The sequence below is a fragment of the Leucopleurus acutus genome, assembly GCF_964270905.1.
Source record: "Leucopleurus acutus genome assembly, chromosome: 3".
Taxonomy (NCBI): domain Eukaryota; kingdom Metazoa; phylum Chordata; class Mammalia; order Artiodactyla; family Delphinidae; genus Leucopleurus; species Leucopleurus acutus.
Window position 1 is genome coordinate 70,969,866 of NC_139145.1, and position 26,677 is coordinate 70,996,542.

At 40.3% G+C, this 26,677-nt stretch overlaps 1 protein-coding gene across 2 annotated transcripts in view; it reads right to left on the reverse strand.

The window, feature by feature from the left end:
• The window catches only part of MEGF10 (multiple EGF like domains 10), a gene marked incomplete at its 3' end in the record, with an annotated part of 209,697 nt that overhangs the window by 38,338 nt on the left and 144,682 nt on the right, over positions 1-26,677 (reverse strand). For both annotated transcript variants that reach the window (XM_082835227.1, XM_082835228.1), the window contains 4 exons: positions 19,611-19,857; positions 17,873-17,993; positions 13,933-14,069; positions 6,207-6,419 (listed from right to left, as the gene is read on the reverse strand). In XM_082835227.1, coding sequence (XP_082691353.1) covers positions 6,207-6,419; positions 13,933-14,069; positions 17,873-17,993; positions 19,611-19,857 — 718 coding nt within the window. The remainder of the gene's footprint in view (positions 1-6,206; positions 6,420-13,932; positions 14,070-17,872; positions 17,994-19,610; positions 19,858-26,677) is intronic.

Genomic DNA, 26,677 nt, shown 5'->3' on the forward strand with positions numbered 1-26,677 from the left:
CTATCTAAAGAACTCCATCCAATGAACACTACCAAGTCAGTTCACCAGAGTGATGTCCAAGGAACTCCTGGAGCAGCGACCTTTTTAGTCTATTTCTTCTCTCGGCTCCCCATACCTGGTGGCAGAGCAGCTGTCTCTACCTGAAACAGCAGTCACATTGATGGGCCGGGCAGCCAGCTGTCACCCCATAGCAAATGGACACATCAGCTGCACTAAGAGGCACGGGTTAGCGAGGCTCACACAACAGAGTGCTCTGTAACGCTCAAAACACATGTGCTTCTCGCCAAAGGAAAATCTGAACAATCAAACTAGCTCTGCTCACAACTGAAAGACTGTTGAAGATGGTGTTTCTCCCCTGATGGAGATAAAACCCTCCCCTTAACTCAGGCCAACAACAAAACCCACTGTTTCATCCAGACATTTGCTAAATGACCTCTCACTGGAGGACTGTTCATAGATTTTCTGCAAAGAACCATGACCTGAAAGGGATGAAGACTGAGGCTGTACATTCCAGCTCTCCCACTACCTGGTCAACATTAGTGAAAACACATAACCTCCCTTTGCCTGACTTCCTAATCTGCCAAGTGAGGGTCTCAGCCACACCCCATAATCTCATTTCCTATCTCTTTTTCTTAAAGAAAAGGCCTGTGGGTTAGATAGTTTGTTACTCATTTTTAGAAATTTATTTAAATATACTTTTAGGCCCCTATGGCGACTAAGTACCCAGAAGCAAAGGCCTAGGCATCCGTCACAAGCATTACTCAGGAAACATGACAGGAAGAAATATTCAAGCACAACTCTACATTTAAGATGGTTTCTTGGGTATATAAGGTTTGGACTCCTAAGACAAGAGTTTGAATCTCAAATCAACTTAGAACTACTCAGATCTACTAATCTGCTATTTATTCTTGGGAAAAATACCTGGCATCTCCACGACTTCTCAAATTTGACCATCAAACACGGAGCTCTGGTTCTTCCCTTTCTTCATTCCTCACTCAGTGTTTCCTTTCAACTGCTTTCCACTGAAGTAATGGCACCACCAGCCACTCAGTGGTTTAAGCTAAAAACCTCACAGTTATCCTTGATAACTCCTTCTCCCTCATCTCCCATATTAACTTCATCACTAGGACCTAACCATTCTAACTCCAAAATATGTCTTGAATCTATCCACATCACTCCATCTTCAGTGTCACCATCCCACTCCAAGGCAAGGTCATCTTTCTCCTACACTCCTGAATAGCCTTCCGACTTTCTTCCCTGCATTCACTCATGCCTCATCACCTAAAAAGTAGATCATATGGTATCATTTTCCTTAAAATTCTTCAAAGACTCTCTTTGAAGCCTACACTCAGAATAAAATCCATACTGTTTAATACAGCTAGAGTGAAGATTATTTATTGTCTAAACCAGGACATTTTTAAGAGTGAAGAGGGAGTTACTAATAATTACATTGGGCAAGAGGCCTAAACCAAACAGTTCCTGTGACACCAGATATATGACCCTAAATATAGCCCATAGGCCTTCATCATTTGGCTACTGCCTTCTTTCTGACCTCTTCTTTCATTGTTATTCTCTCTTTATTACTATGTTCAACCGCAATAGATTTCTTTTAGTTTGTAAGAGCATTGAGGTTTTTCAACTTAAGGGCTTCACGTGGGCTATTCCATATGCCAGGAATGCTGTCTCCCCACTCCTGGCCTAGCTCTCTCCATCTTCTCCTTCCAGGCTCAGCTTAAATCTCTCTTACTTAGAGAGGCCTTCCCTGACCACTCATGTTTCAGTTAGGTCTCTCCTATTATTCTCTTTCATTGCACCCTGCTCATCTCACTTATCACAATCTGTAATCTTATGTTTATTTTTATAATCCTTCCCCTGTCTTCTTTCCCCTCTAGACTTCCAGCTCCATGAGGACAAGAATTCAGGGTGTTTTGTCACCTGGCCGTGGGCACAGTAGCCCACGGTAAGCACTGATCGAGTGAACAAGTGAAACTGTCAACAGTTGATGTGTGGCAGGGTCTGACTCCAGGGATCGTGCTTTCCCACACAAATCTGCTTCCCCTGATCTCTCGAAGTCATCCAGCAATGTTAAATTATAATCTGTATGTCTGCATACAAAGGCCAGATTTCCCCTAAAATTAGTTTTTTAAATGTCAAATTTATGACTTAAAAGGAATCACCATTAATTGCAGGAGACAGTCACTTAAGTGACATTTATGATGATATTGTAAGCAGGTGCACAGACTAGCACTGAATGTATGCTAACACCACGCTAAGCAATCCATGTGCATGATTTCATTTAATGCTCACAGTGTTAGGTATGATTCCATTTTATAAATGAGGGAAGAGAGACCTGGAAAGGAATTTATTCAAAGTCTTACACAGGTAGTGGCAGAATCAAACTTGAACCCAGATTTCTTTCTTTGTTTTCACACCAAAGGAAAAGGAAGTTTGATAGCAGCCTGCTAGGAGGTCTATATATGAAAATGAATTGCTAAAATTTAAATTTTAAAACTGCAAGGATAAAAGGGGTAGCAGGACCAATAAAAGCTTGTATTGTGCAAGAAGCATGGACAAATTTAAGTTTATTTTAGAAAGGCCCTACATATGACAAAAAGAAAAGAAATATTCCAAGTGATGGATTGGTTAAAGTAGTTCATCTTAAGATACTATTTTAAAAAAAGGACATATTTTGATAGAAAATATTGTTCTACATTAAAAGGTAGAAAATAATATTCATGGTATAGATATAAATGTTAAGCAGAATAGACAATTCGGGGACAGAGAATTGAACTAAGCTAGAGGCAGGCAGAGAAATTGATATTCAATGCCCCCCACTGAGTATTAGTGCAGCACACTGGTTCTCAAATTGATTGACACCAAAATTAGTATTCTGCAATTTGTAATTATATGTAGGAAGCCAGAGCACTTTGGAGGCATTTGATGGGTTCTCATGCAGGCAGCTTAATTGGTAATGAGATTTACGTGTTGTTGTTAGAGCAGCAGAGTGGAGGTTGAAGGGTAATATCCTCCTACCTGATTTCTTTCTAAAGAACAGATTGCTCTGTGTAATATGAAGATCGGATTAAACATAGATAGGAATATCTACCATTTTTTACACATATATTACTAGATAAAAATATTCTAGTAAAGTTTTTCAGTTTAAGAGTTAAATTATTACAGGTATCCTATATAATATTGGCTAAAATAGAATGAATCATTGAACTTCCTTTTATTCATTTCCTTAGATATTATTCATGCTCAAATATATGACAATTAGGTGGCATTTGCAAACAGGCACACCCTGATTGCCCACAGCTATTAAATGTCCTTATTAACAAGAGCTAATATACATATCCCATGTGGAATCTCAGTGAATCTTGAATTTTGTTTTCCTGTTCAAAATCATTTCCACTATAAAAGTTAGTTTTAAGAAGTCCAGTTCACAGAGAGTGTCCTTAGGCTCTATAACAGTGCTGTAATTTAAAATACTAATATCACTCATAAATATATTTAAATTAATTTCAACCTTACGATAGCTTGCAAAATAAAAATGGCTACAAACGCTTTGTAACTCCTCCCACTAAGAGGTGGAGTGTAACAAATCTAGACTTGGTTGTGTTACCTGCTTTGTCTAAAAGGACATTAGCAAACATGACAATAACCAAAGGTTTGAAAAGTGTTTCCATGTTGGGGCTTGCCCTCTCTCTTGCTGCTGTTGGAAGCCAGTCACCACTTACAGAAGCCCAGGCTAACCTGTTAGATGCTGGGGACATAGGGCTCAGTCACTCCCATCACCTAGCTAAATGCTAGACTTGTGAGTGAGGAATTCCAGTGAGGAATTCCAGGAATTCCAGCCTCTAGTTGATCTTCCAGCTGAACATAGGCAGACCAGCAGAACAACCACCAAGCTGAGCCCAGCCCAAAGAATCAAGCAAAAAATCATCAGTTAACAAATAATTGTTGTTTTAGACCACTAAGTTTAGGGTAGGGTTTTTTTTATGCAGCAAAACTAACTGATACAAACCCTTACTCAAATATATGGCTTCAACATATGTCAATATAGACATATCCACAGAACTAAAAATTTACCTAAAGACACTGTAAACTGATAGTGTGCATTAGTTATTTCATTAATTATGACAAAGACTTTTAGGATAAATATACATCATGTATTATGCAATAGTAAGCTACACTCTTGCCTGATTAAATGGTAAGTTAGACTTTCAATTAATACAAAGATTCTATGCCTTTTGGTTCAAAGGGAACCTTGTGTTTCTAGGAATTTTACATAGAAGTTCAAGATATAAGAATAGATGGGTGGCTTCAACTGTGAATTCAAAAAGGCAGAGTCATATAATCAACATTCAACTGGTCTTAACAGAAATTTGTACAAGCTAATTTTAAAAAATAGCTGTCATTATCTAGAGAAGCCACTTCATAGGCTGTTTTTTAATCTTCTGATTATTTGTTATACATTATTAGACAGATTTTAGTGTTCTTTTGATCTATGTGACTATCAAATAAGTTCATGTACTTGTTTGTTAAAGCGTACATGCTTAGGTACACATGACTTATGTCAAAATTATATGGTACTGACGTCAACCTAAAAACTGTCCACTTGCACCTTGCTGCTACTAATATGGTAACTAATTCCAACAAAATCAACATTTCCTCTGCTTCTCCAATCCTTCTCATAGCAGAGATCCTTTGTATAGATTTATTAATCTATTTGATTTCAGGCTGCATCTGTATACAACGAAACAGCACACTGGCATTAAAAAGTCCTTAGCCATTACTAATGACTTGAGCCGAACTAATGAGCCAAACTTATGACTTGTCCCTAATCCTGCCAGCTCCTTCAACACTAAAGAGTTGGAAAACAAAATCCTGCAGAGATTATTCATTTTTACTCCCCAAACTGTCATGTAAAGAGTGGCAATATTTTCCAGTGAAGAAAACCAGAAGTTGACTAAAGTAGCTTACTAAGTTGCTTGAGACACATTAAGAATGCACTTCTTGGGCTTCCCTGGTGGCGCAGTGGTTGAGAGTCCGCCTGCCGATGCAGGGGACATGGGTTCTTGCCCCAGTCCGGGAGGATCCCACATGCCGCAGAGCGGCTGGGCCCGTGAGCCATGGCCGCTGGGCCTGCGCGTGCGGAGCCTGTGCTCCGCAACGGGAGAGGCCACAGTAGTGAGAGGCCCGTGTATCACAAAAAAAAAAAAAAAAAAAAGAATGCACTTCTTTGATATGTCCCACTAAAATGTATTTCAGCACACACACACACACACACAGAGTGCAAAGTCCTTTTCTTTTTTTTTTTCTTTTTGGCTCCCAACAAAGGTTTAAAGAAGAGACCCACTACAGGCTTCTATTTACTTTTAACTTTTGTGCATTTGAGATTTGACGTGGTCACAAGTTACCTTTCAGAAACATAAATGAAGTAACAGTTGTGCTGAACGCAAATGAAGGTAATTCTGGTGTCATCTGAACTGCTATACAACTGCATTTTTCTCAAACTCAACTTTTCCAGCAGTATGCAAACGAGGCCCAGAACTTTAAGTGATATGTATCTGGTCCTTGGGGGAGGGAGAGGAAGAAACGGTTGGATAGATATTTTCAGGGGCAAACAAGGTACAGAAAAGTGGGTGGGATCTTGGTTTCCTGTTCATAAATTCTTCGAGAAATTTTTGAGCCAAAAGACCTCTATGAATTCTATGTCCAAGTAATCAATTCTGAACACATATCTCACAACCACACGTGACACACTGTCACAAAACTTCCACCAGTACACTTCCTGGCTAGGCAGACGTCAAGTAAAAGAGGCTGCAGTGAGAATAATTTTGTGATAGTTTTACATACTAAACTGGGCTTAACCTATGTCTCGCACTGTATCTTTGCTTCTAAGGGAATGTCCCTCTCTTAGGGATATATTCTACTAACCTCAGCAAGTTTAATATTTTCTAGTGGCCATTAATAGAGAATAGGGTTTCATATCCATCCACGGCCATCTAACAATTTTAGCACTTCTGACTTGTTCCATTAAGTGGAAAAGACTTCCGTTTACTTAGTGGTTCCTGCCCTGGATGACCCAGAGGCAAGAAGGGTCTCAGGGTGGAAATCTCTCTGCCAATCCCTCCTTCTAAATAGTGGACACTGCGGTGAAAACTTTAATAGGACACATCATTCCAGGGGCAGCTGACCCTCACCTATGAGTGTTGTCCAGGTGGCAGGGACACCACTTGTCACATTTGATGCCATAGAGCCCTTCTGGACACAGGCGCGCCTCACAGCGGTCGCCAGCAAAGCCTGCTTCACAGAGGCAGGAGCCGCTCACGTGGTAACACTTCCCTCCATTGACACATTGGCAGGTCTCTGCACAGCGAACTCCGTAGGTGCCAACGGGACACTCATCCTGGCACCTGTCATGCAGGAGGTGGGAGCGTAAAATAGATTAGTCAGTGCCTTGTGAAAATACACAGTTGATTCAGATAGGCTTTGTTACGTTTACAATGATATCCTTTTTGGATTTGACATTTATTTGGTAATTGTACCATTACAGATATGAAAAGCATTAAGATAAATTATAGTAGTAACAGTAGTATGACCTGTTTAAAGAAATAGCAAAAACAAAAACAAAATAAAATTATGAGCTTGGGATGAAAAGCATGTTTTACACCTAGTCCTTGCTAAAGGCATACACAGCACTTTAGAAGATACCAGGAAAGGGAGAAGATGAACTGCCCTAGTGTGAGTTCCCAGCCCATCATTAGGGAATTAAAATATATGCTTTCTCTAAAAAGGAATGAAATAATACCATTTGCAGCAACATGGATGGACATAGAGGTTATCACATTAAGTAAGTCAGACAGAGAAAGACAAACATCATACACCACTTATATGTGGAATCTAAACAAATGACACAAATGAACTCATTTACAAAACAGAAACAGACTTACAGACATAGAAAACAAACTTACGGTTACCAAAGGGGGTAGTGGGCAGGGGGAGATAAATTAGTAGTTTGGGATTAACAGGTACACACCAAATAGGTAAATAACAAGGACCTCCTGTATAGCACAGGGAACTATACTCAATATCTTTTAATAACCTAAAATGGAAAAGAATCTGAAAAAGAATATGTATAATCACATTGCTGTACACCTGAAACTAATACAACATTGTAAATTACCTATCTTCAATTAAAATAAGATATATGCTTTCCCCATTTCAAAGAGAAAACTTTGTAGCAAACTTGAAACGAAATATTAATTCTCTTGGCTTTCACACTGACATTAATTTTTAATTTCAGCCATGTAGCTGCTCTTTTCAAAGCTGAATGGCAATCACTGCTCCTCATTTAGAAAGTTATGTAGCTAAATAAACAAAGTCCTCCTTAGATGTGGGAAAGTCTGAGCTACTGAAATGAGGTGTCCTCAACTTCAACCTGGGGAACTCCTGCCAGGAGACGGTAGAGATGCTGGGAGTTCTCGAACACAAAATTTTTGTTAAATGGGGTTTTGTCCTCTGTTGGGAAGAAGGGCTACTAAATAGTAAGAAGAAAAATTCACTTTATTGTCTTTTAAAAAATGGCCTAACAGTGTGGTCCCGGCATAAGGATATGCTCTAGGTAAGTTGGATCTGGTGGGAAGCTGAGTTGCTGGAGGGAATTGAGAAGAGAAAATCATCATGGCTCCATGGAACGCAAGACTAGCTATCGGGCCAGCCAAGTTTCTTTCTGACCAGGCAAGGTGACTTGAAGGGACTTTCTGTAGCAGAAGGAGCCCTTTCTGCCAAGGGAGGGGAAGCAGGGGTCTCGCCTACCCAGAGTGCTGCCACAAGCAGGGTACCCTCTGTGAGTCTCAGCAGCCACTCCCATGTGGCTCTCAAGTCATGCCAGACCCAGAGTCCAAAATGTAGGTCAGCACTGCATTTTTTCAAATGGGTACAGGGCAAGGGCAAGTGCATGATAATGAATCCAAGCAGACTTCAAAGCAACAGCAAAGAGGCTGAAAAGCAAACATTTTCCACAAGGCTTTGCATAGTTTTAATGATAGGGTGTGAGGACTAACAATACCAAGGCTGGATGGGATTCTCTTTAAGGGCAGAGGATAAATCTTGAGAACCCTTTGATATTTTTCTCCTTAACTCTGGTTCTGGCATGTATTTAGGGAAAAGGGCCTCTTGCAAATTTAGTTTCACAGACTCTAGACACCTTTAGGCTTGTCAATGGCAAAGTCTTCACATCAACCACTCAACAAAGCATTAGAAAAGTTCTGGAGTAATTGAACCAAGTTTATTTAGCAAAAATCAGATGTGTGCTGCAAAGGTACACATGAGTAAACCTATTTTTAGACCAGAGTATTTTTTAAAGGTACTCTATTTTTAACTTGTAAGAAGCTTTACTAGGCCAAGTCACTTAGTTTACTCCTTAAAGATGTAAACTTTGGAGAAAGAAATGCTATAGGACAATCATTGGGCCTCCTCATGGCTCCACTAAAGGCTGGCAAGACAGCTTGGCAACCTGTCTGTCCAGACATCCTTGCAAGGCAGTACCAGAAAAAAAGAAAAAGTTATGCTCAAGGTAAATAAAATCACTAAAAGAAACCCAAATGTTATGCTTTGGACTCCAGGATTTTAACTCAGGAAAAAGCACAGCTCTAAAAGTGGGGAACAGGATAAAAACGTGAAGCATGGAAAAATGTCTGCCACCAAATGACAGGGGAGCAGTGTGTCTATTCTGTCCTATCTTGGCAGGGACTTCCTTCTCTCTGAGAAAACAAAATCCATAATAGCCAGGCCTGACCCATATTTACCTTTCTAACATATACTTAAACATACTGAGTTTCTGTTTTAAATGGCAAAAAGCCATTTGAATTTTACTTACTGAAGTAGCCAGTAAAGTTTGGTTTACCTTCCCACTTGTTTTTTGTCAATGTTGTACTTGTAAGAGAATCCTATTAATAACAGTTATGTCTGCTTCCACCTACCACACCAAAATGGTAGGATATCTTTCTAGAAGTAGGTATTTTCCACCTTAAAAATAAATGCAATCATGAAGTAGCTTACATCCTTCTCGTTGGCTGAATTAGAAGTCTTTGTCAAGCAGTCTTATCTCCCTTTTGGGCTTTTTCTAAAAGAAGCATCATTTCCCAACGAATTTTATGCCCTTAATGTTGCTTTTGTGGTCCCATGTGGAATAAGAAAAGTAATTTTAGAAGTCATTAAAAGAGGAAATATTTCCTTAGGAGAGATGGCAGAGAGGCAGATAAAAATATAGCAATAAATATTGGCCATAGTAGAAATATGAAAATGTGAAGTTCCTATTTTATTTTTTTAGATTTTGAAAAATACCCTGGAATTGGGAGAAATGGACAAGCATTAAGTAGAGATAACCTCATAAAACATGACACCAATACCCAAACCAGTGAGGGTCACAGGCTTGTTTGAATATCATTTTGACTATCATATTGCATCTCACTGTGAACTTATGGAAAAGGAAGTGAGTGAGCACATAAGGGGCGCCAGCTTCCTTTCTCTCCTTTGTCCTTTTGAGCATGGCCCTCCAAGAGTGACCTGAATAAATGGGCCAAACCATGATTTAGTGTGAAAGAATCACATTCCTCATTAAACTGGGATCAATAGATAGGCTGCCTACCTTTCAAACATCTAGAACTGCTGCTCTGGGGAAATATAAAGAACACTGGGAAAGAGCCAACTTTTCCACAATCCCAGAAGCAGGAAAGAGTTCCTCCATTGAAGGCCAGTTCTGCATCCCCCAATTCCTGTCTCCAATTTTGGACTTCACCTCCTTTGGCCCACATTCTTCTTCACTTTCAGGGTGGTACAGAAGACAGCATGGCAGGCTGGCTTCACCTTAACAGAGTCCATAACTGATCCACGGATCTCTCCACTCAGCTAACGCGTAAGGAGCACCAATTATGTACATGGACTCATGCTAGGCCATCAAAGGCCCCAGTGCGATGATGCCATGACAACCCATCAGCATTAAGAACACTCTTTTAACTCCTTCAGAAGAATTTTTGTGAGGATCTGAAAGCCATGCTCTCACCACTCATACTTGGCTGTGCCGCATGAGATTTCCTCACCACGCTGTCCTCTCAACCGTCCCACAAACCCTACAGCCTATTATGGGGGCATCCCACGATCTGCTCTGCCTGCTTACAAGGTGCCCGTTTTGTTTGTTCTGTTTTCTCTCTGGCTGGGAGGGCCGTCCCCACATCCTGGGTACGCTCTGGGCCAGCTGCCTGCGGTGGTACCTGTTTCCCTCTGATCTGACCTCAGTGATCAGGTTTCGCTGACTTTTCAAAACAGGGGAAATGGCAAGTCCCCAGGCCTTTGGGCTGCTTTCCCCACACCTCCTGACACAGATGGCTCTATAACCACTTATTATTTCCATTTCACGATGACAAATGTGCTTGTTGTCATTGTGGTGTGTGTGTGTGTGTGTGTCTGCATGTGTTAACTCTTGAACTCAGATAGTGAGAGCAGAATTGAAAACAGGAGTCATGTCATCAGTTCATCAGAAAAACAACAGTTATAAAAACAAGTCAAGAAGCAAGTTCCCTCTTCACTTTCCTTCTCTTTCTCTAGCTCTTTGCCAGCTTTGCCTCAAATCTAAAACTCACCTGAAAATTAGCTGTTATCCCCTTTCCCTGTATGTTATGTTCCCTGTATGTTATCCCCTTTCCCTGTATCATGTAAAGATGAGTATAAGCCAGCCTGTATGTTCGTTGATTTTGTGTTTCCTTGAATTTGAGACTTAAATCCCTACAGGGCAAGAAAACCATTATATTTAAATTTTTAGGATCCAAAAATATTACACAGAACTATTATTTAGGGTTCTGCTTGGTCCCATGCCTCTCCTTTCCTGACTCATCTTTCTATATTAAGATATTAATGCCACATGGATCCAGAACTCATCTAACAACATCATTTTCCAAAATACAATCATAAACCAGGATGTAGGGCACAAAAACTTTCTGAGTAGCCCAATTACATGTTGTAAAAACCATGTGCTAAAGGTGTCAATACTTCATAACATCAAAAAACTAAGGAAAATATGTAGTTATATTAACAAAAGATGAAAAAGTCTTTAATGAAATTAAACAGATACTACTAACAAAACTTCCTAATAAAAATAGGAATTAAAAAAAAAAAAAAACAGGGCTTCCCTGGTGGCGCAGTGGTTGAGAGTCTGCCTGCCAAAGCAGGGGACACGGGTTCAAGCCCTGGTCTGGGAAGATCCCACATGCCGCAGAGCAACTAGGCCCATGAGCCACAACTACTGAGCCTGCACGTCTGGAGCGTGTGCTCTGCAACAAGAGAGGCTGCGACAGTGAGAGGCCCACGCACCGCGATGAATAGTGGCCCCCACTTGCCGCAACTAAAGCCCTCGCACAGAAACGAAGACCCAACACAGCCAAAAATAAAAATAATTAATTAAAAAAAAAAAAACACTACTCAAGGGGACTTCCTTGGTGGTCCAGTGGTTAAGATTTCACCTTCCAATGCAGGGGGTGCTGGTTCGATCCCTGATCGGGGAGCTAAGATCCCACATGCCTCGCAGCCAAAAAACCAAAACATAAAGCAGAAGCAACATTGTAACAAGTGTAATAAAGATTTTTAAAATGGTCCACATCAAAAAAAATCTTAAAAAAAAAACCTACTGAAGCATGAAAAAGACAGTAACAAACATGAAACTATACTGGAGCCATTTCCAATAAAATTAGGAAGAAGACAGGAATTCCCACTATTACCTCTATTTGTCAACATTCATTCAGAGGTTTAAATTAATGCAACAACTCAAGAAAACAAAATAATCATTACAAATCTTGAAAAGAAGAGCCTAACTTGTCTTTATTTGTAGATGATAAAATAACCATAGTATTTGCTAAAAATAACATGAGAATTAACTAAGAAGTTTGGTAGGGTGGCTAAATAAAAAAATATTCAAAGGCAAGTTCTTCTTTAACCAGAAATATCTAATTAAAAACTTAAATGGGGGCTTCCCTGGTGGCACAGTGGTTGAGAGTCCGCCTGCCAATGCAGGGAACGTGGGTTCGTGCCCTGGTCCAGGAAGATCCCACATGCTGCAGAGCGGCTAGGCCCGTGAGCCATGGTCCCTGGGTCTGCGCGTCCGGAGCCTGTGCTCCGCAACGGGAGAGGCCACAACAGTGAGAGGCCCACGTACCGCAAAAAAGAAAAAAAAAAAAAAAAAAACTTAAATGGGATTTTTCAAAAATTACAAAATACTTATAAAAAATGTAATAAGGAAGTGCAGAGTCTAAGTGTGTGTGGGGGGAAACACCCTACAGTATCTTATTAAAAGTCATAAAATTAGACCAGAATTTTAGAAAGAAAAAAATTAGAGAGGAAGGTTAAAGGAATTCTTAATTCACAGATATCACCAAAAAAATAATGATACCTAGTATCTATATAGCTTCTAGACATCACTCAAATAATCGCTAGTATTTATACAGCTCATAGAAACCATTCCACTACAATAACAGCTAATATCTGCAAGTTTCAGCACTGTTCTAAATGCTTTAATGTACTCATTTAATCCTTATAACAACCCTAGAGGAAAGTACAGTTATTTATTTGAACATTATAGATTAGGATGTTTCCAAGGACACAGGTTCCAAAATCTTTGTTTTTGGCTATTATACTCTTCTGCCTCTCAAGCCTCTTTCTCTAATTTTACACACACATCTAGCAAGCTTGGTTATCAAGTCTTCCAGAATGCAACAGATTAAAGAGCTAATTAGAAGCCGTAAAAGCACTCTGGGTAACACTTTACCACCTAACACAAAAAAGGACAAGCAGTGGGTGTAAAAACCACGCACCACACGAGCATCACGTGCGACCAGAGAGCCCTGTGAGTCCCACGGGGTCTTACTCTATCATCACCGCACAATGAAACAACTGCTATTCTTCTTTTTTTTTATCCTTTTTTTTAAACATCTTTATTGGAGTATAATTGCTTTACAATGGTGTGGTAGTTTCTGCTGTACAACAAAGTGAATCAGTTATATGTATACATATATCCCCATATCCCCTCCGTCTTGCATCTCCCTCTCACCCTCCCTATCCCACCCCTCTAGGTGGTCACACAGCACCGAGCTGATCTCCCTGTGTTATGTGGCTGCTTCCCACTAGCTATCTATTTTACATTTGGTAGTGTATATATGTCAATGCCACTCTCTCACTTAGTCCCACCTCGTAGAGAAATGGAAATAAAAACAAAAATAAACAAATGGGACCTAATGAAACTTAAAAGCTTTTGCACAGCAAAGGAAACCATAAGCAAGATGAAAAGACAACTCTCAGAATGGGAGAAAATATTTGCAAACGAAGCAACTGACAAAGGATTAATCTCCAAAATACACTGCAGCTCATGCAGTTCAATATCAAATACACTGCAGCTCATGCAGTTCAATATCAAAAAAAAACACGACTGCTATTCTTAAGAGTACACAGCATCATAAGAAGGTAACTTTATGCCTGACATACTTTTTAAAGATACCTAAGTACACATCCCATTTTAAAATAAATCTATCCAAAAATCTTTAAAATGTAAAAAGTATTGGTGCTTGAAGTGGCTGTCCTAAACACTTAACTGTATAGAACTCATCCATCATGGGTTCTGATATTTTATTATTTTTTTTAAATAAAATATAATATCTTCAATTCACCATTGCTGTATCTTCAATTCACCATTGCTGTCTGTGATCCAGTTTCTATGCACTGAGTTGGGAAGGAATCTGTCAAACACACTGATACCTTACAGATGCTTCTTGGATGATTACAGAATAGTCACAGACAAATGGTAGTAAACGTGTTCCCTGGACCCTCCAAGCTCTCCTTTCACACCGTTACAAACAGTCAGAGAAGCACAAGGATGTCCCTTACCGTTCCCCTGTGTATCCGGGACTGCAGTGACATTGGCCCGTGGTGGCATCACATGTCCCTCCATTGTGGCACTGACATTCTTGTGAACAGTTCTTTCCAAAGCGACCCTCGGGGCAAGGCTGACCACACACTGTGCCCTGCATTCAAAGAGACTTGGGAAATTAGATGGGCCTCCAGCCAGGGAAGGGCCAAAGGAGAAGGGAGAAAAGAGGGGAAACAAAAAGGGAGGAGGGATATAGGAACAGGGCTGCAAGAAGATTAGATAAAGGAGATTTTAGAACACATACACTCTGTTCATCATCTCGAAAGTGTTAGAAATTCTAAACTGACTTATTTGCTTAGAAAGCGTAAATCTCAAGATATACTCATAGGTGGCAGAATAGTAATCTTAAGAAATACCTATATTAAAAAAATAAAGTTACATCAAATTATTATGGAAACCTAAGGAATTTACAAATCCTCCTAAGTACTCTTCCTTGTGCCTTACATGTACAGTAAGTCAACAATACTTATTGAGCATCCATTACATAAATGACAACATCTGGCCCAAATGGAATATCCAAATGCTTCACCATATGTTCTAGAGAAAATAAACTTCATCATTGGTTTTATTTCTTATAAGGAAGCATAAGAAAAGACTGACATTTTTTGTACCTGAATTAATGATAACGTTGCCTAAGAAATACTTCAGCAGAAATGAACCTAGACATTTTATTTCAGAAGAAAATACACTTTTATTTTCAGCAGGTTCAACATTGTTGGGCCAAGATCAATAGGAAAGCCTATTTCCTGGGGAGAAAAATCGAGAGAGTAACTTGGACACATCTCCTCACCCTAGAGGCTGTCTGTCTTGTCAGATACTGTCATATTTATTCCAGTACTATGTGGAGAAGCATAAGATACTTTCCCAATAAGTCAATGAAATATTCTACTACTTTCTACTTCACTCGTCTACATAACTTGGGCTTGTAGCTTATCATCTATTTACTGGAGTTACTGTTTCAGCAAACAACATATCCCAAGTAACAGGAATTTTTACAATGTTTTTAAATGTTGGAAGCTGTTGCTTTGTCCTCCTTCTCTATAAAAAAGACAGACTGTGGGCACCCTGATATTGGAGGCTAGCGAACACCAGATGGTTTTGTAAATGTTTATTCTGGGCAGTGTAAGAAAATACATTTCCTCTAACTCCTGGCTATCTACAAAGGCAGTTGGTGTGCTAATTAAGTCTCCTCTGGTGGTTTCTAGTTATCTACCAATGAGGAAAGTTCTTCCAGAATCTTGGAACTGAAAAAGCCTTCAAGAGGTGATTCAAATCAATACTTAACTGAGAATCATCTATGTGCCAGGCATCGTGCTAAGCTCTGAGAATCAAAGATAAAGTCACAACCTTTAATTAGCTCACAACACGGTGAGGGGGAAAGATGTAAAAATAGCTCTGACCCCTCCATTCTAGCACAACATATTAACATGACTAAAGTAATAACACGCCTAGGGTTAATCCATGATAAGCAGGGGTTCTGGTGAAAATTCTCACTCTCTCAGGGACTAACTACTCACATTTTGTAATGGTCCCACATAAGCTTCAGAGATGCTGTTGAAATATTATTTATAAATAAGGATCAATGTCCTACTTAAAGCTATTTGCTCACATTATTCCTATTAGTTGAAATACATACATGTGTATGTGTGATAGGAATATAGATTCATCATGAAAAGTACCTAGGATGATTGCACAAAGAAAATGTTGTAAAGAGAAGTGTAAGTTGGAAGCTCAGCTATGCACATAAAAAAATGACCTGAAACATTCAGTAAGAAACATCTATCAAGGTAGGGGCCCCAGAGTATTGGGGAGGCTCCACTGGACTGATGGAGAGGGCCATCTGCCCACCTACTGGGACTCACGGTCCAAGCTTGTGGTTACCACTATCCCACATCATGACCACCCCAACCCAGAAGAAGAACAAAGCTTCAATCTCAAGATGAGGCAACTCTACGGACAATGTCTACACAAAAATCCTAGGAGTAACATGCCTATAGCTCCTCATTCAAAGAACACAGAGCTCCCTGGACACTCTGCTATCCCAGCAAAATCCATCCCTTGCCAAGGACCAAGCAATGACCAGTGTTGGCAAAAGGTTGAATACAAGAAATAAAAGAAGAGAAGGAGTCAAAGATAATTCAGCATTTCTACCTTGGGCAACTAAAAAAGAAGTGTTGGTTTTAATGAGGATAGAAAAGGTAAAAAAGGAATTGCGGTACAACAAAGGATTAGGGGTACAACAAATTTGGTTCTATGACCACTGACTTTGACGGGCCTGCTTCCAGCTCAGTAGTACTTCAATAGCTCCCCTGTTCACCTCACCATGAGGCATCAATAAAAGGCCCCCTTGCACTGACTCCATTGCTTCATAGTTTCCCCAGGCTCTGCTTCCTTGTCTTGCCCACTTACCATTTCCAGCTCTTGCCTTGGTTCTGATATTTCTTTTCCACTTGTCCCAGTGGTCTTAACATCTTGAACTCAACCTTACTTCCTGTGATTCTCACCAGGAAGTGGACTCCAGGTCTCCTTTGCTCCATGCCTACAACAAGGGCAATCCCAAACCAGTCCCATCCCATGTCTGGCTCCTAAGGCAGACACACCAAATACACATCTGTGGTCAAGTGAGGGAAAGTCAAGGTTTGGGAAAATCAGCAGATGATTGTTAAAGCCATGGATCCTAATGAGCTTTCCAGAAAAGACTTATAGTGACAAAAGAGAAAGGTAAGACTGGAACCAAGGAAATACTGTAAGAAAGCAGTATGTAAAAGAAGGGGGATTAGGAAAAGAGATTTTTAGTAAGAGAGGTAGGACAGAGGGTTATCAAAAACCGGAGGGAAAAGAGATTAGGAAAGGGAGGTGCATGAGCAACAGAGTCAAAAGCTTTGGAGAAGTGGAGTGGAATGGGAAGAGAGGAGTTGCTACTGGATTTGGCAATTAAGTCACTTGAACCCCTGCAAGAACAGCTTCACTACAGTTCATGGAGATGGAAGGTAATCATCAAGTAAATTGTTCTTTTATTTTCTGTATGTTAACGAAGGAAATAGACATTGGTCATTCGCTCTTCTGCCTTCAAGCAGACTTATACACAAACCGACTTAGAGAAATACGAACCAATGTTATTTCCTGATTTCAGAGTAATCTACTTAGTAAACCAGCTTTGACATTTTTTATTCCACATAACGTTAAGCCTGTGAGACACTACATAAAGAGTAATGAGAAGGCCACGCACCACAACGAAGAGTAGCCCCCGCTCGCCGCACCTGGCGAAAGCCTGCACACAGCAACAAAGACCCAACGCAGCCAAAAAGAGTAAATGAATAAATAATAAAAATAAATTAATTATTAAAAAAGACAGAGTATCACAGTCAAAGTCTGGGAAGTGTGGTGAGATACAGCTTCCTCCTAAAGTATCATACTATAACCTCTGAGAAGTTCTGCAATACTTGGAAAACCCAGCTTTCCTCAATGTGTCTCCAGATTCGTAAGACTGAATAACTTTTTCACATAACACTTAACCTGTTGAGAATAATGTTCCCAAGAATAATAATGATCCATAGAGCATAATTATGAAAATGCTTATTTAAATAGTTGCAGGGTTTGACAGCTCTTGCTGTCATGTGTAAGGCAAGATATTTCCCTTTTATATCCTGAGGGGAAATGCAGAACACATGGCCTACTATCTTTTCCATGAGGACCCTTAATACACTTCAAGTTCAGGATTTAATCACCTTCTGCCTTCTCTGGACTGAATAATTCCAGCTTTGAAATGATCAGGTATTTCCAATTTTGGAATCTTTAACCATCAATGTAACTTTCTTTTGTATCAAAGTCCTCCACATGCGTTTTCACTTGAGTATCCTGGAACAGGGTGCTTTGGAAGGGTGGAAGTGAGCTTACCAGCCAGCCAGAAGGACACGAGCATTCTCCAGTGACGTGATGACATACACCTCCATTTTGGCAGGGGCATCTCTGCTCACACTGTGGCCCGTGCTTGCCAGGGGGACAAAGATCCTCACAGCTGAGGGATTAACATGTGACAAAGCACACCATGATTTACCCAACCACACAACCCTTAGGTTCACAGACACAGCAGCACCCACAGCCCTAAAATAGACCAGATTTCTCTGTCCAGTATTGTTCGTTTCATTAACATCAAGGGCATCAATCATATTGGCTGGAAGGGTCTTTGAGGGGTCACCTAGTCCTTCCCTTTGTTTGGGGATATCTTCTGAGTGATTAGCTTTTTTGATTGGGGGGGTGGGGGATGATGCTAGGCTTGTGGGATCTTAGTTCCCTGACCAGGGATTGAACACAGGCCCTCGGCAGTAAGAGCATGGAGTCCTAACCACTGGACCACCAAGGAATTCCCATGTTTTGGGATATTTTCTAATGAAACCATTTCAATTTGAGGAGAATCTGTCCTATCAGAGAGCACCAAGGATGACTCTCGTGGGCCACACGCTCCCTGGTGACAGGTACTTTCCATGTAACTTTTATAAAGCTCATGGGTTACACTGGAAGTCTATTTGGTGTGTTTGTTCTAACCTCAAAGGAGACTGAAACGTCTACACATCACCCCATTAGTGTACAAAATCTTCATAACCAATTTTCAGCGTTCTCTTCTTCAGAATGACAAGCCCCCATCCCATATTGTATGAATACACCTTCTTCCCTAAGCCCTTAATTGTCTTTTTTACTCTCCTGTAAAATTGCTGCAAGTTTCCCAAAGCCCTATGCAACTGTGGCCTTGATAAAAACCCATAAAAGCAATATTAACAATTAAATAGTCTGAGATGATCATCCATGCTTCTGAAAATCAGGGCTTTCTTGGCTAATGCAATTCTTTCCTTAGCTCTACTTGCATAGCCCTAACACTGTCAGCAGGAAGTATTTACCGAGTCAGCCACATTTTTTTCAAGTTCTAATTCTGTGACTTACAAGTGTAATTTTCTCATTAAGGGAAGAAAATTGTTTTATCTCCTACTTTTTTTTTGGCAAATTCTGCCTCTTAGTCTGTTTGCTAATACAAGAAAACCGCAGAATGCCCTTCCCACAAAATAAAGTAGTAGAGATTAAGCAACTGCTTTAGTGTTCCCCAGAAAGAATGAAACTATCTGTGTGCACATACCCTGCACAGATGTGATATATGTACTTTCGTATTCACAAAGCAACATACATATCTGTGGGCATTAAATAACCCAGCTAACCTTTCATCATGGACTATTTCTGACACCTTTCACCTTCCTTCTTCTCTAAGGCACTGAACCCACCCAGCTTTATCCAGCTAATTAACAGAGCAGAACAACGTGGATCATTAACAGCCGGCAGTGTAATGAATGCAATTGAGGGAGTATCGAAGTGGAACCCAAATCTGCCCCAACAACCCCCAATACTGCCATTCAGCACAGCATCCTGGCCCTCTCTGCCTCTGCTCTGCCAAAAGAAGGCATGGAAGCTGGCTCTGAGGCTCTGGCTGGGCTCTGATGCTCTACAGCAAACAGCATCTGGGCCTGGGGTCCTATTCCCTCAGTAACTCTTCAGGCAGCAATAGGAACAGAAGCGCAGAAATATACCAGCAGCATGAACAGAGAGGGTGGGTGGGCTCTGCTATGCTGCTCAGCAGCAAGTCACTTACAAGGCTCCAGTGTAGCCGGGTGGGCAGCGGCACTCCCCCGTGACGTGATCGCAGGTAGCTCCGTTCTGGCACTGGCATCTCTGGTGACAGTCGTTACCATACGTGCCCTGCTCACAGCGCTCCTCGCAGCGCCAGCCCCGGAAGCCCGCAGCGCAGTGGCAAGCCCCCGTGATGGGGTTGCACAGAGCCCCGTTTTTGCACTGGCACCGGCTGCTGCAGTGAGGCCCCCAGTGATCACCATCGCAGGCTGAGGTTGGGGAAAGAAACAGTGGAGGGCATCAGAGTACAGGTGTGGGTAATGGCAAGCTCTTTAGAAGCAGCTTTCCTCTCCCTTTGGAGAGAGTGGATTGATGATCCCTTCATCACCATTCCTCAACAGAGCAGCAGGGCTCAGGCACACATCCATGGCAATATTTCACTGGTGCTCCGCAGTGGACCACTTCCTATCACTCCGCTGCTAAAGCACTGCTATACTGTTCAACTCCATGCCTGTGCTCAGCCTATTCCCTGCACCTGGAATGTTGCGTTTGATGTGGCCAGAGTCATTGGCTAGGGGAGGGTGTGAGCAGTTGTAGGGAGAGAGGAGGCTGGCTAGGCAGATGGGAATGGTCAGCTTACGCAGGGGTTTTTATGCACACCAAGAAGTTTGGATTGCATCTGGTGGACAAGGGATTGGTAGTAAAGGATTTTAAGCACTGAGGGACAATGGAGATTTACCTTCTAGTAAGATCAGCGGGCTACAGCATGAGGAGGGCAGGAAGCTGCTGACAAGGAGAGGCGGGGTTGGGGCAAGAAGCATAGTACTCAGGGGATCAGTGAGGGGGCCTCGCCTCGGGCAATGACGAGAGGGACCAAGAGGCGACCCACAGGCAGTCCACTGAGGAGTGGGCTGGCCTTGCTACAGGTACGCGCCGAGCTCTCGAAAAGGAAACTGCTGCTGTGCTTTCAAAGTAATCAATCAAAATACATGTGATTGGGAGGTACCCAGAAAAGGTAGGGAAAAAATTGACTAAATGTTTAACGTCACTGACTTTAAAATACAACAAACCTGAAACTGATATGGACAGCAAATAAAAAGATAAGAGGTACATGAAACCAGGTAATACAAAGGCAGAAAAAAGCATTTAAAAGACATATTTTGTTTTTAACAGCTTTATTGGAGTATAATTGCTTTACAATGGCGTGTTAGTTTCTGCTTTATAACAAAGTGAATCAGCTATGCATATACATATATCCCCATATCTCCTCCCTCTTGCGTCTCCCTCCCACCCTCCCTATCCCACCCCTCTAGGTGGACACAAAGCACGGAGCTGATCTCCCTGTGCTATGCAGCTGCTTCCCACTAGCTATCTATTTTACATTTGGTAGTGTATATATGTCCATGCCACTCTCTCACTTCGTCCCAGCTTACCCTTCCCCCTCCCCGTGTCCTCAAGTCCACTCTCTATGTCTGTGTCTTTATTCCTGTCCTGCCCCAGGTTCTTCAGAACCATATTTTTTTTAGATTCCATATATATGTGTTAGCATATGGTATTTGTTTTTCTCTTTCTGACTTACTTCACTCTGTATGACGGACTCTAGGTCCATCCACCTCACTACAAATAACTCAATTTTGTTTCTTTTATGGCTGAGTAATATTCCATTGTATATATGTGCCACATCTTCTTTATCCATTCATCTGTTGATGGACACTTAGGTTGCTTCCATGCCCTGGCTATTGTAAATAGAGCTGCAATGAACATTGTGGTACATGACTCTGAATTATGGTTTCCTGAGGGTATATGCCCAGTAGTGGGATTGCTGGGTCATATGGTAGTTCTTTTTTTAGTTATTTAAGGAACCTCCATACTGTTCTCCATAGTGGCTGTATCAATTTACATTCCCACCAACAGTGCAAGAGGGTTCCCTTTTCTCCACACCCTCTCCAGCATTTAATGTTTGTAGAGTTTTTTGATGATGGCCATTCTGACTGGTGTGAGGTGATATCTCATTGTAGTTTTGATCTGCGCTTCTCTAATAATTAGTGATGTTGAGCATCCTTTCATGTGTTTGTTGGCAATCTGTATATCTTCTTTGGAGAAATGTGTATTTAGGTCTTCTGCCCGTGTTTGGATTGGGTTGTTTGTTTTTTTGATATTGAGTTGCATGAGCTGCTTGTAAATTTTGGAGATTAATCCTTTGTCAGCTGCTTCATTTGCAAATATTTTCTCCCATTCTGCGGTTTGTCTTTTTGTCTTGTTTATGGTTTCCTTTGCTGTGCAAAGCTTTTAAGTTTCATTAGGTCCCATTTGTTTGTTTTTATTTCCATTTCTCTAGGAGGTGGGTCTAAAAGGATCTTGCTGTGATTTATGTCATAGAATGTTCTGCCTATGTCTCCCTCTCAGAGTTTTAGAGTGTCTGGCCTTACATTTAGGTCTTTAATCCATTTTGAGTTTATTTTTGTGTATGGTGTTAGGGAGTGTTCTAATTTCATCCTTTTACATGTGGCCACCCAGTTTTCCCAACACCACTTATTGAAGAGGCTGTCTTTTCTCCATTGTATATTCTTGCCTCCTTTATCAAAAATAAGGTGACCATAGGTGCATTGGTTTATCTCTGGGCTTTCTATCCTATTCCATTGATCTATATTTCTGTTTTTGTGCCAGTACCATACTGTTTTGATAGTTTTGTAGTATAGTGTGAAGTCCAGGAGCCTGATTCCTCCGGCTCCATTTTTCTTTCTCAAGATTGCTTTGGCTATTCAGGATCTTTTGTGTTTCCATACAAATTGTGAAACTTTTTGTTCTAGTTCTATGAAAAATGCCAGTGGTAGTTTCACAGGGATTGCATTGAATTTGTAGATTGCTTTGGGTAGTATAGTCATTTTCACAATGTTGATTCTTCCAATCCAAGAACATGGTATATCTCTCCACCTGTTTGTATCGTCTTTAATTTCTTACATCAGTGTCTTATAGTTTTCTGCATTCAGGTATTTTGTCTCCTTAGGTAGGTTTATTCCTGGGTATTTTATTCTTTTTGTTGCAGTGGTAAATGGGAGTGTTCCCTTAATTTCTCTTTCACATTTTTCATCATTAGTGTATAGGAATGCAGGAGATTTCTGTGCATTAATTTTGTATCCTGCTACTTTACCAGATTCATTGATTAGCTCTAGTAGTTTTCTGGTAGCATCTTTAGGATTCTGTATGTATAGTATCATATCATCTGCAAAGAGTGACAGCTTTACTTCTTCTTTTCCGATTTGGATTCCTTTTATTTCTTCTTCTTCTCTAATTGCTGTGGCTAAAACTTCCAAAACTATGTTGAATAATAGTGGTGAGAGTGGACAACCTTGTCTTGCTCCTGATCTTAGAGGAAATGGTTTCAGTTTTTCACCATTGAGAACGATGTTGGCTGTGGGTTTGTCATATATGGCCTTTATTATGTTGAGGTAAGTTCCCTCTATGCCTACTTTTGGGAGGGTTTTTATCATAAATTGGTGTTGAATTTTGTCTAAAGCTTTTTCTGCATCTATTGAGATGACCGTATGGTTTTTGTTCTTCGATTTGTTAATATGGTGTGTCACATTGATTGATTTGCATATATTGAAGAATCCTTGCGTTCCTGGGATAAACCCCACTTGATCATGGTGTATGATCCTTTTAATGTGTTGTTGGATTCTGTTTGCTACTGTTTTGTTGAGGATTTTTGCATCTATGTTCATCAGTGATATTGGCCTGTAGTTTTCTTTCTTTTTGACATCTTTGTCTGGTTTTGGTATCAGGGTGATGGTGGCCTCGTAGAATGAGTTTGGGAGTGTTCCTCCCTCTGTTATATTTTGGAAGAATTTGAGAAGGATAGGTATTAGCTCTTCTCTAAATGTTTGATAGAATTCACCTGTGAAGCCATCTGGTCCTGGGCTAAAAGTCAGATTTTAAAATGCAGTTCCAAAGGAAAGGAAGAATGGCCATGATTCAAGTCAATGAGCAGGAAAAAGAGAGCAGAGAAGGAAAAAACCTCAATTGCAAACATTCTAAAATTTATGAAGGGTGACAATAAGCAAAGGCTACTCTCAATATGCATTGCCTAGGCAGCGGTGCATTTATTAATTAGACGCTATAAAAGTCACTAGGGAGGAAGCACCCTGCCTAGAGCTCCTAGGATAAATTGCTTTTATGATAAAAAGAAAGTTTCATTTCATAAAACTTTTGTAACGTCAACAGATCTGGAATAAACTATTGAAAAAAACAAAACTAGGCACACAGTAAACAACTTATTAGACTATTAGACGTGCAGGATTTATCTTACATTATTAGAACCTACCTTTCATTTCATAATTTCAAAAGGTTTAAATGAATAATTCTGTTTTTAATCAGTATGGCTTTGGTCTCATTAGTACTTTAATAAACATACTTTCACACAATTAAAAGCAGTGGAAGAGAATTATCGAACCTAAAGCAGATCAAGAAAGCAATTACTGAAGAACTCACAATATTCTTTCACAAAATAAGATTAAGTGGTAGTTCCAAGATGATATTTCAGCCTAATTGTTATTCATATGAGTAGTATCTTTTATTGCCTATGGATATGGACAAAGTTGTGGTTTTTTTTCAATTTTAATTGTTTCAATCTAAGATTTATTCTTAAAAAAAAAAATTACATGGTATGTTCCTTTAAGACCTCTCAGCTATCCCAGTTGGAGAAGAATCTGTCCTGTTTTGAAGGTCCCCCAAGGTAAATTACATAGTCCTTTGTAACTTGTTCCCTGGTTCATCAATCCTAAGCTAAGAGTACGGAAAATCTTCATTCCATGTAATCCAAATCCATTATCCTATAACTTGATCCCCCCCTCCTCTTAACAGCATAGTCAATCCTGTACATCACTGTTCCCTATATTGTAAATGATTTTATTCCTTAAACATGAATACATCCTTGACACTGCTCTTTGTTATACTAAATACTACAACCTCAATACTTTTATGTATTTTTTAAAAGTTTATTCAATTTCACTCATTTTCTTTGCTGAATCCTCTCCAGAATGTCCACATCCCTCTCAACTTCCGGGAGCCTCAGGTGCTAAATTAAAGATCCATTATTCCTTATGTATAATGGGGGATTAATTGATTGATGCAGAACAACAATGTAGGTAATAAAATTACCTTGATAAGGATATCAAGATCATGTCAAAAGCATTAAAAAAAAAAAAATCACGATGACTTAGAGTTCTTTTCCCTCACTGTGATATTGGGTAAGAGTGGGCTGGAGCACATATGTTTTATAGAATATATTTTACAACAAGAGGAGAGTGGTAGGAAGAATTCAAGCATTGAGGGGATAGAACTGGTCTCTCCTCTCCTTCATAACCCATTTATTTGTACGTCCCATTCAACAGCTTCTCTCCCAGCAGAGCAGTCAGGCAGAGACCAGTTCTATTTTCTCGGGATTAGATAAAAACAAAACCAAAAAAAACCCTTAAGATATTTCCTCATGGTAGAAACAAGTTTATAGCAGACATTGATAACTATCAGCATTAAAGAAAGGGTTTCAGGCTTTTAAAGAAATATTATCGTGCCGACATGGTTAATTTCCTGCCTATATCTAAGCACTGTGGCATGCTTTGAAGTGACAGCTTCTCCCCTTGGGGTTTTATTTCTCTAAAAAGCCACTGATACATGGGCCTCACAATGTGAATACTAAGCACCAACATGGACTCTACTGGGAAGAAAATCCACATACCGAAGTCTACAGACAAATAGACAGGAAGTAGGACAAGTAAGATACAGAAGCCTGGCTTGAATGTAGCCATCAATGTGACTTCCTTTCCTTTCTTCATTTGTCATATTTAACTGCTTCAACATACCCACTTTTAAATGTATACTAGTGAGTTACACAGTTTATCGCACAAAAGCCAGCTTTCTTCCCTGATTACTACAAATACAAGAGTATGTTGACTGTCTAGTACAAGAGGGAGAATTTGTTCCTTATGTTTAGTGCCAAGCTTGGCCAATTATCCTGAATTCAAGTACTGTATTTAGAAAGACAGTTTGGAGAGAGTCTGAACTCAAATCATCTGACATCTTTTAGTTAACACCTCACTCAAATTTCAAGGGGCAAGTATTTCACTCCTCAAGAAAAAGTGACTGGGTTGTCTCCCACAGACAACTTTTTAAAAAAATGTAATATGTATAACTGAATCACTGTGCTGTACAGCAGAAATTAACACAACATTGTAAATCAACTATACTTCAATAAAATAAAAATTTTTTAATGTAGTTAACATGGAAACAACTTGAATAACTTAATAGGAAAAGGTAAATGAACAAAATTTTGTTTCAGATTAAATTGAAAAGAACCCAGATGCTAATAAGGAAGCGATGCCTCCTTTTCAGCTTCTGGTTTCAGTTCTTATTGTGCGAACAGCTAGAAATGGGCTATCAGATGCCATGTGCCCAGAATCATGCAGATGTTTCAGGAGACAGCTTAACGAGGGTCTCAGCACAGACAGCTTGCTCTAAGAAGCTCTCATAATAAGTTGGAAATAAAAGGGATTTTAAACTACTGTGTAATGTCAGGAGTATACAGACCATGCTACAGCTCTTAGGGACAGCTTAGCAGAGCACTGGCTACTCTCAAGACAATGGACTCACCCTGGAGCTCTAATGGCTGTAACTTCCAATGACATCTGTAACCACAGGTTATGTTCAGGGGCTGGGGGCTGAAATTCACTCAAGTGATATCTCTTAAGTACCTGCCTTGTGCCCGCCATGGTACCAGGCCTTGACTTCAAACAAGAACAGTAAAGCTCATGCTTCTACAAGCTTATAGTTTAATGGCAAGGTGTCAAGTTACTAGGCAAGAGAATAACCTGTGACAGGTAGTGAGATAAGGATATGGACTGGGTACAACGGAAAGCACAGGGATGACACTTAACCAATGTTGGTGAGTCGGGAAAGCCTTCCCTGATAAAATGATGTCTAAGCGAAGACCTAAAGGCAGAGGGTGCCATATTTAAGTAAAGGGCAGAGGATTTGTACATGGGAAAAAGGGGCACTGCAAGGAGAGGGAGGTTGCAGGGGGTGTTACATTCAGAA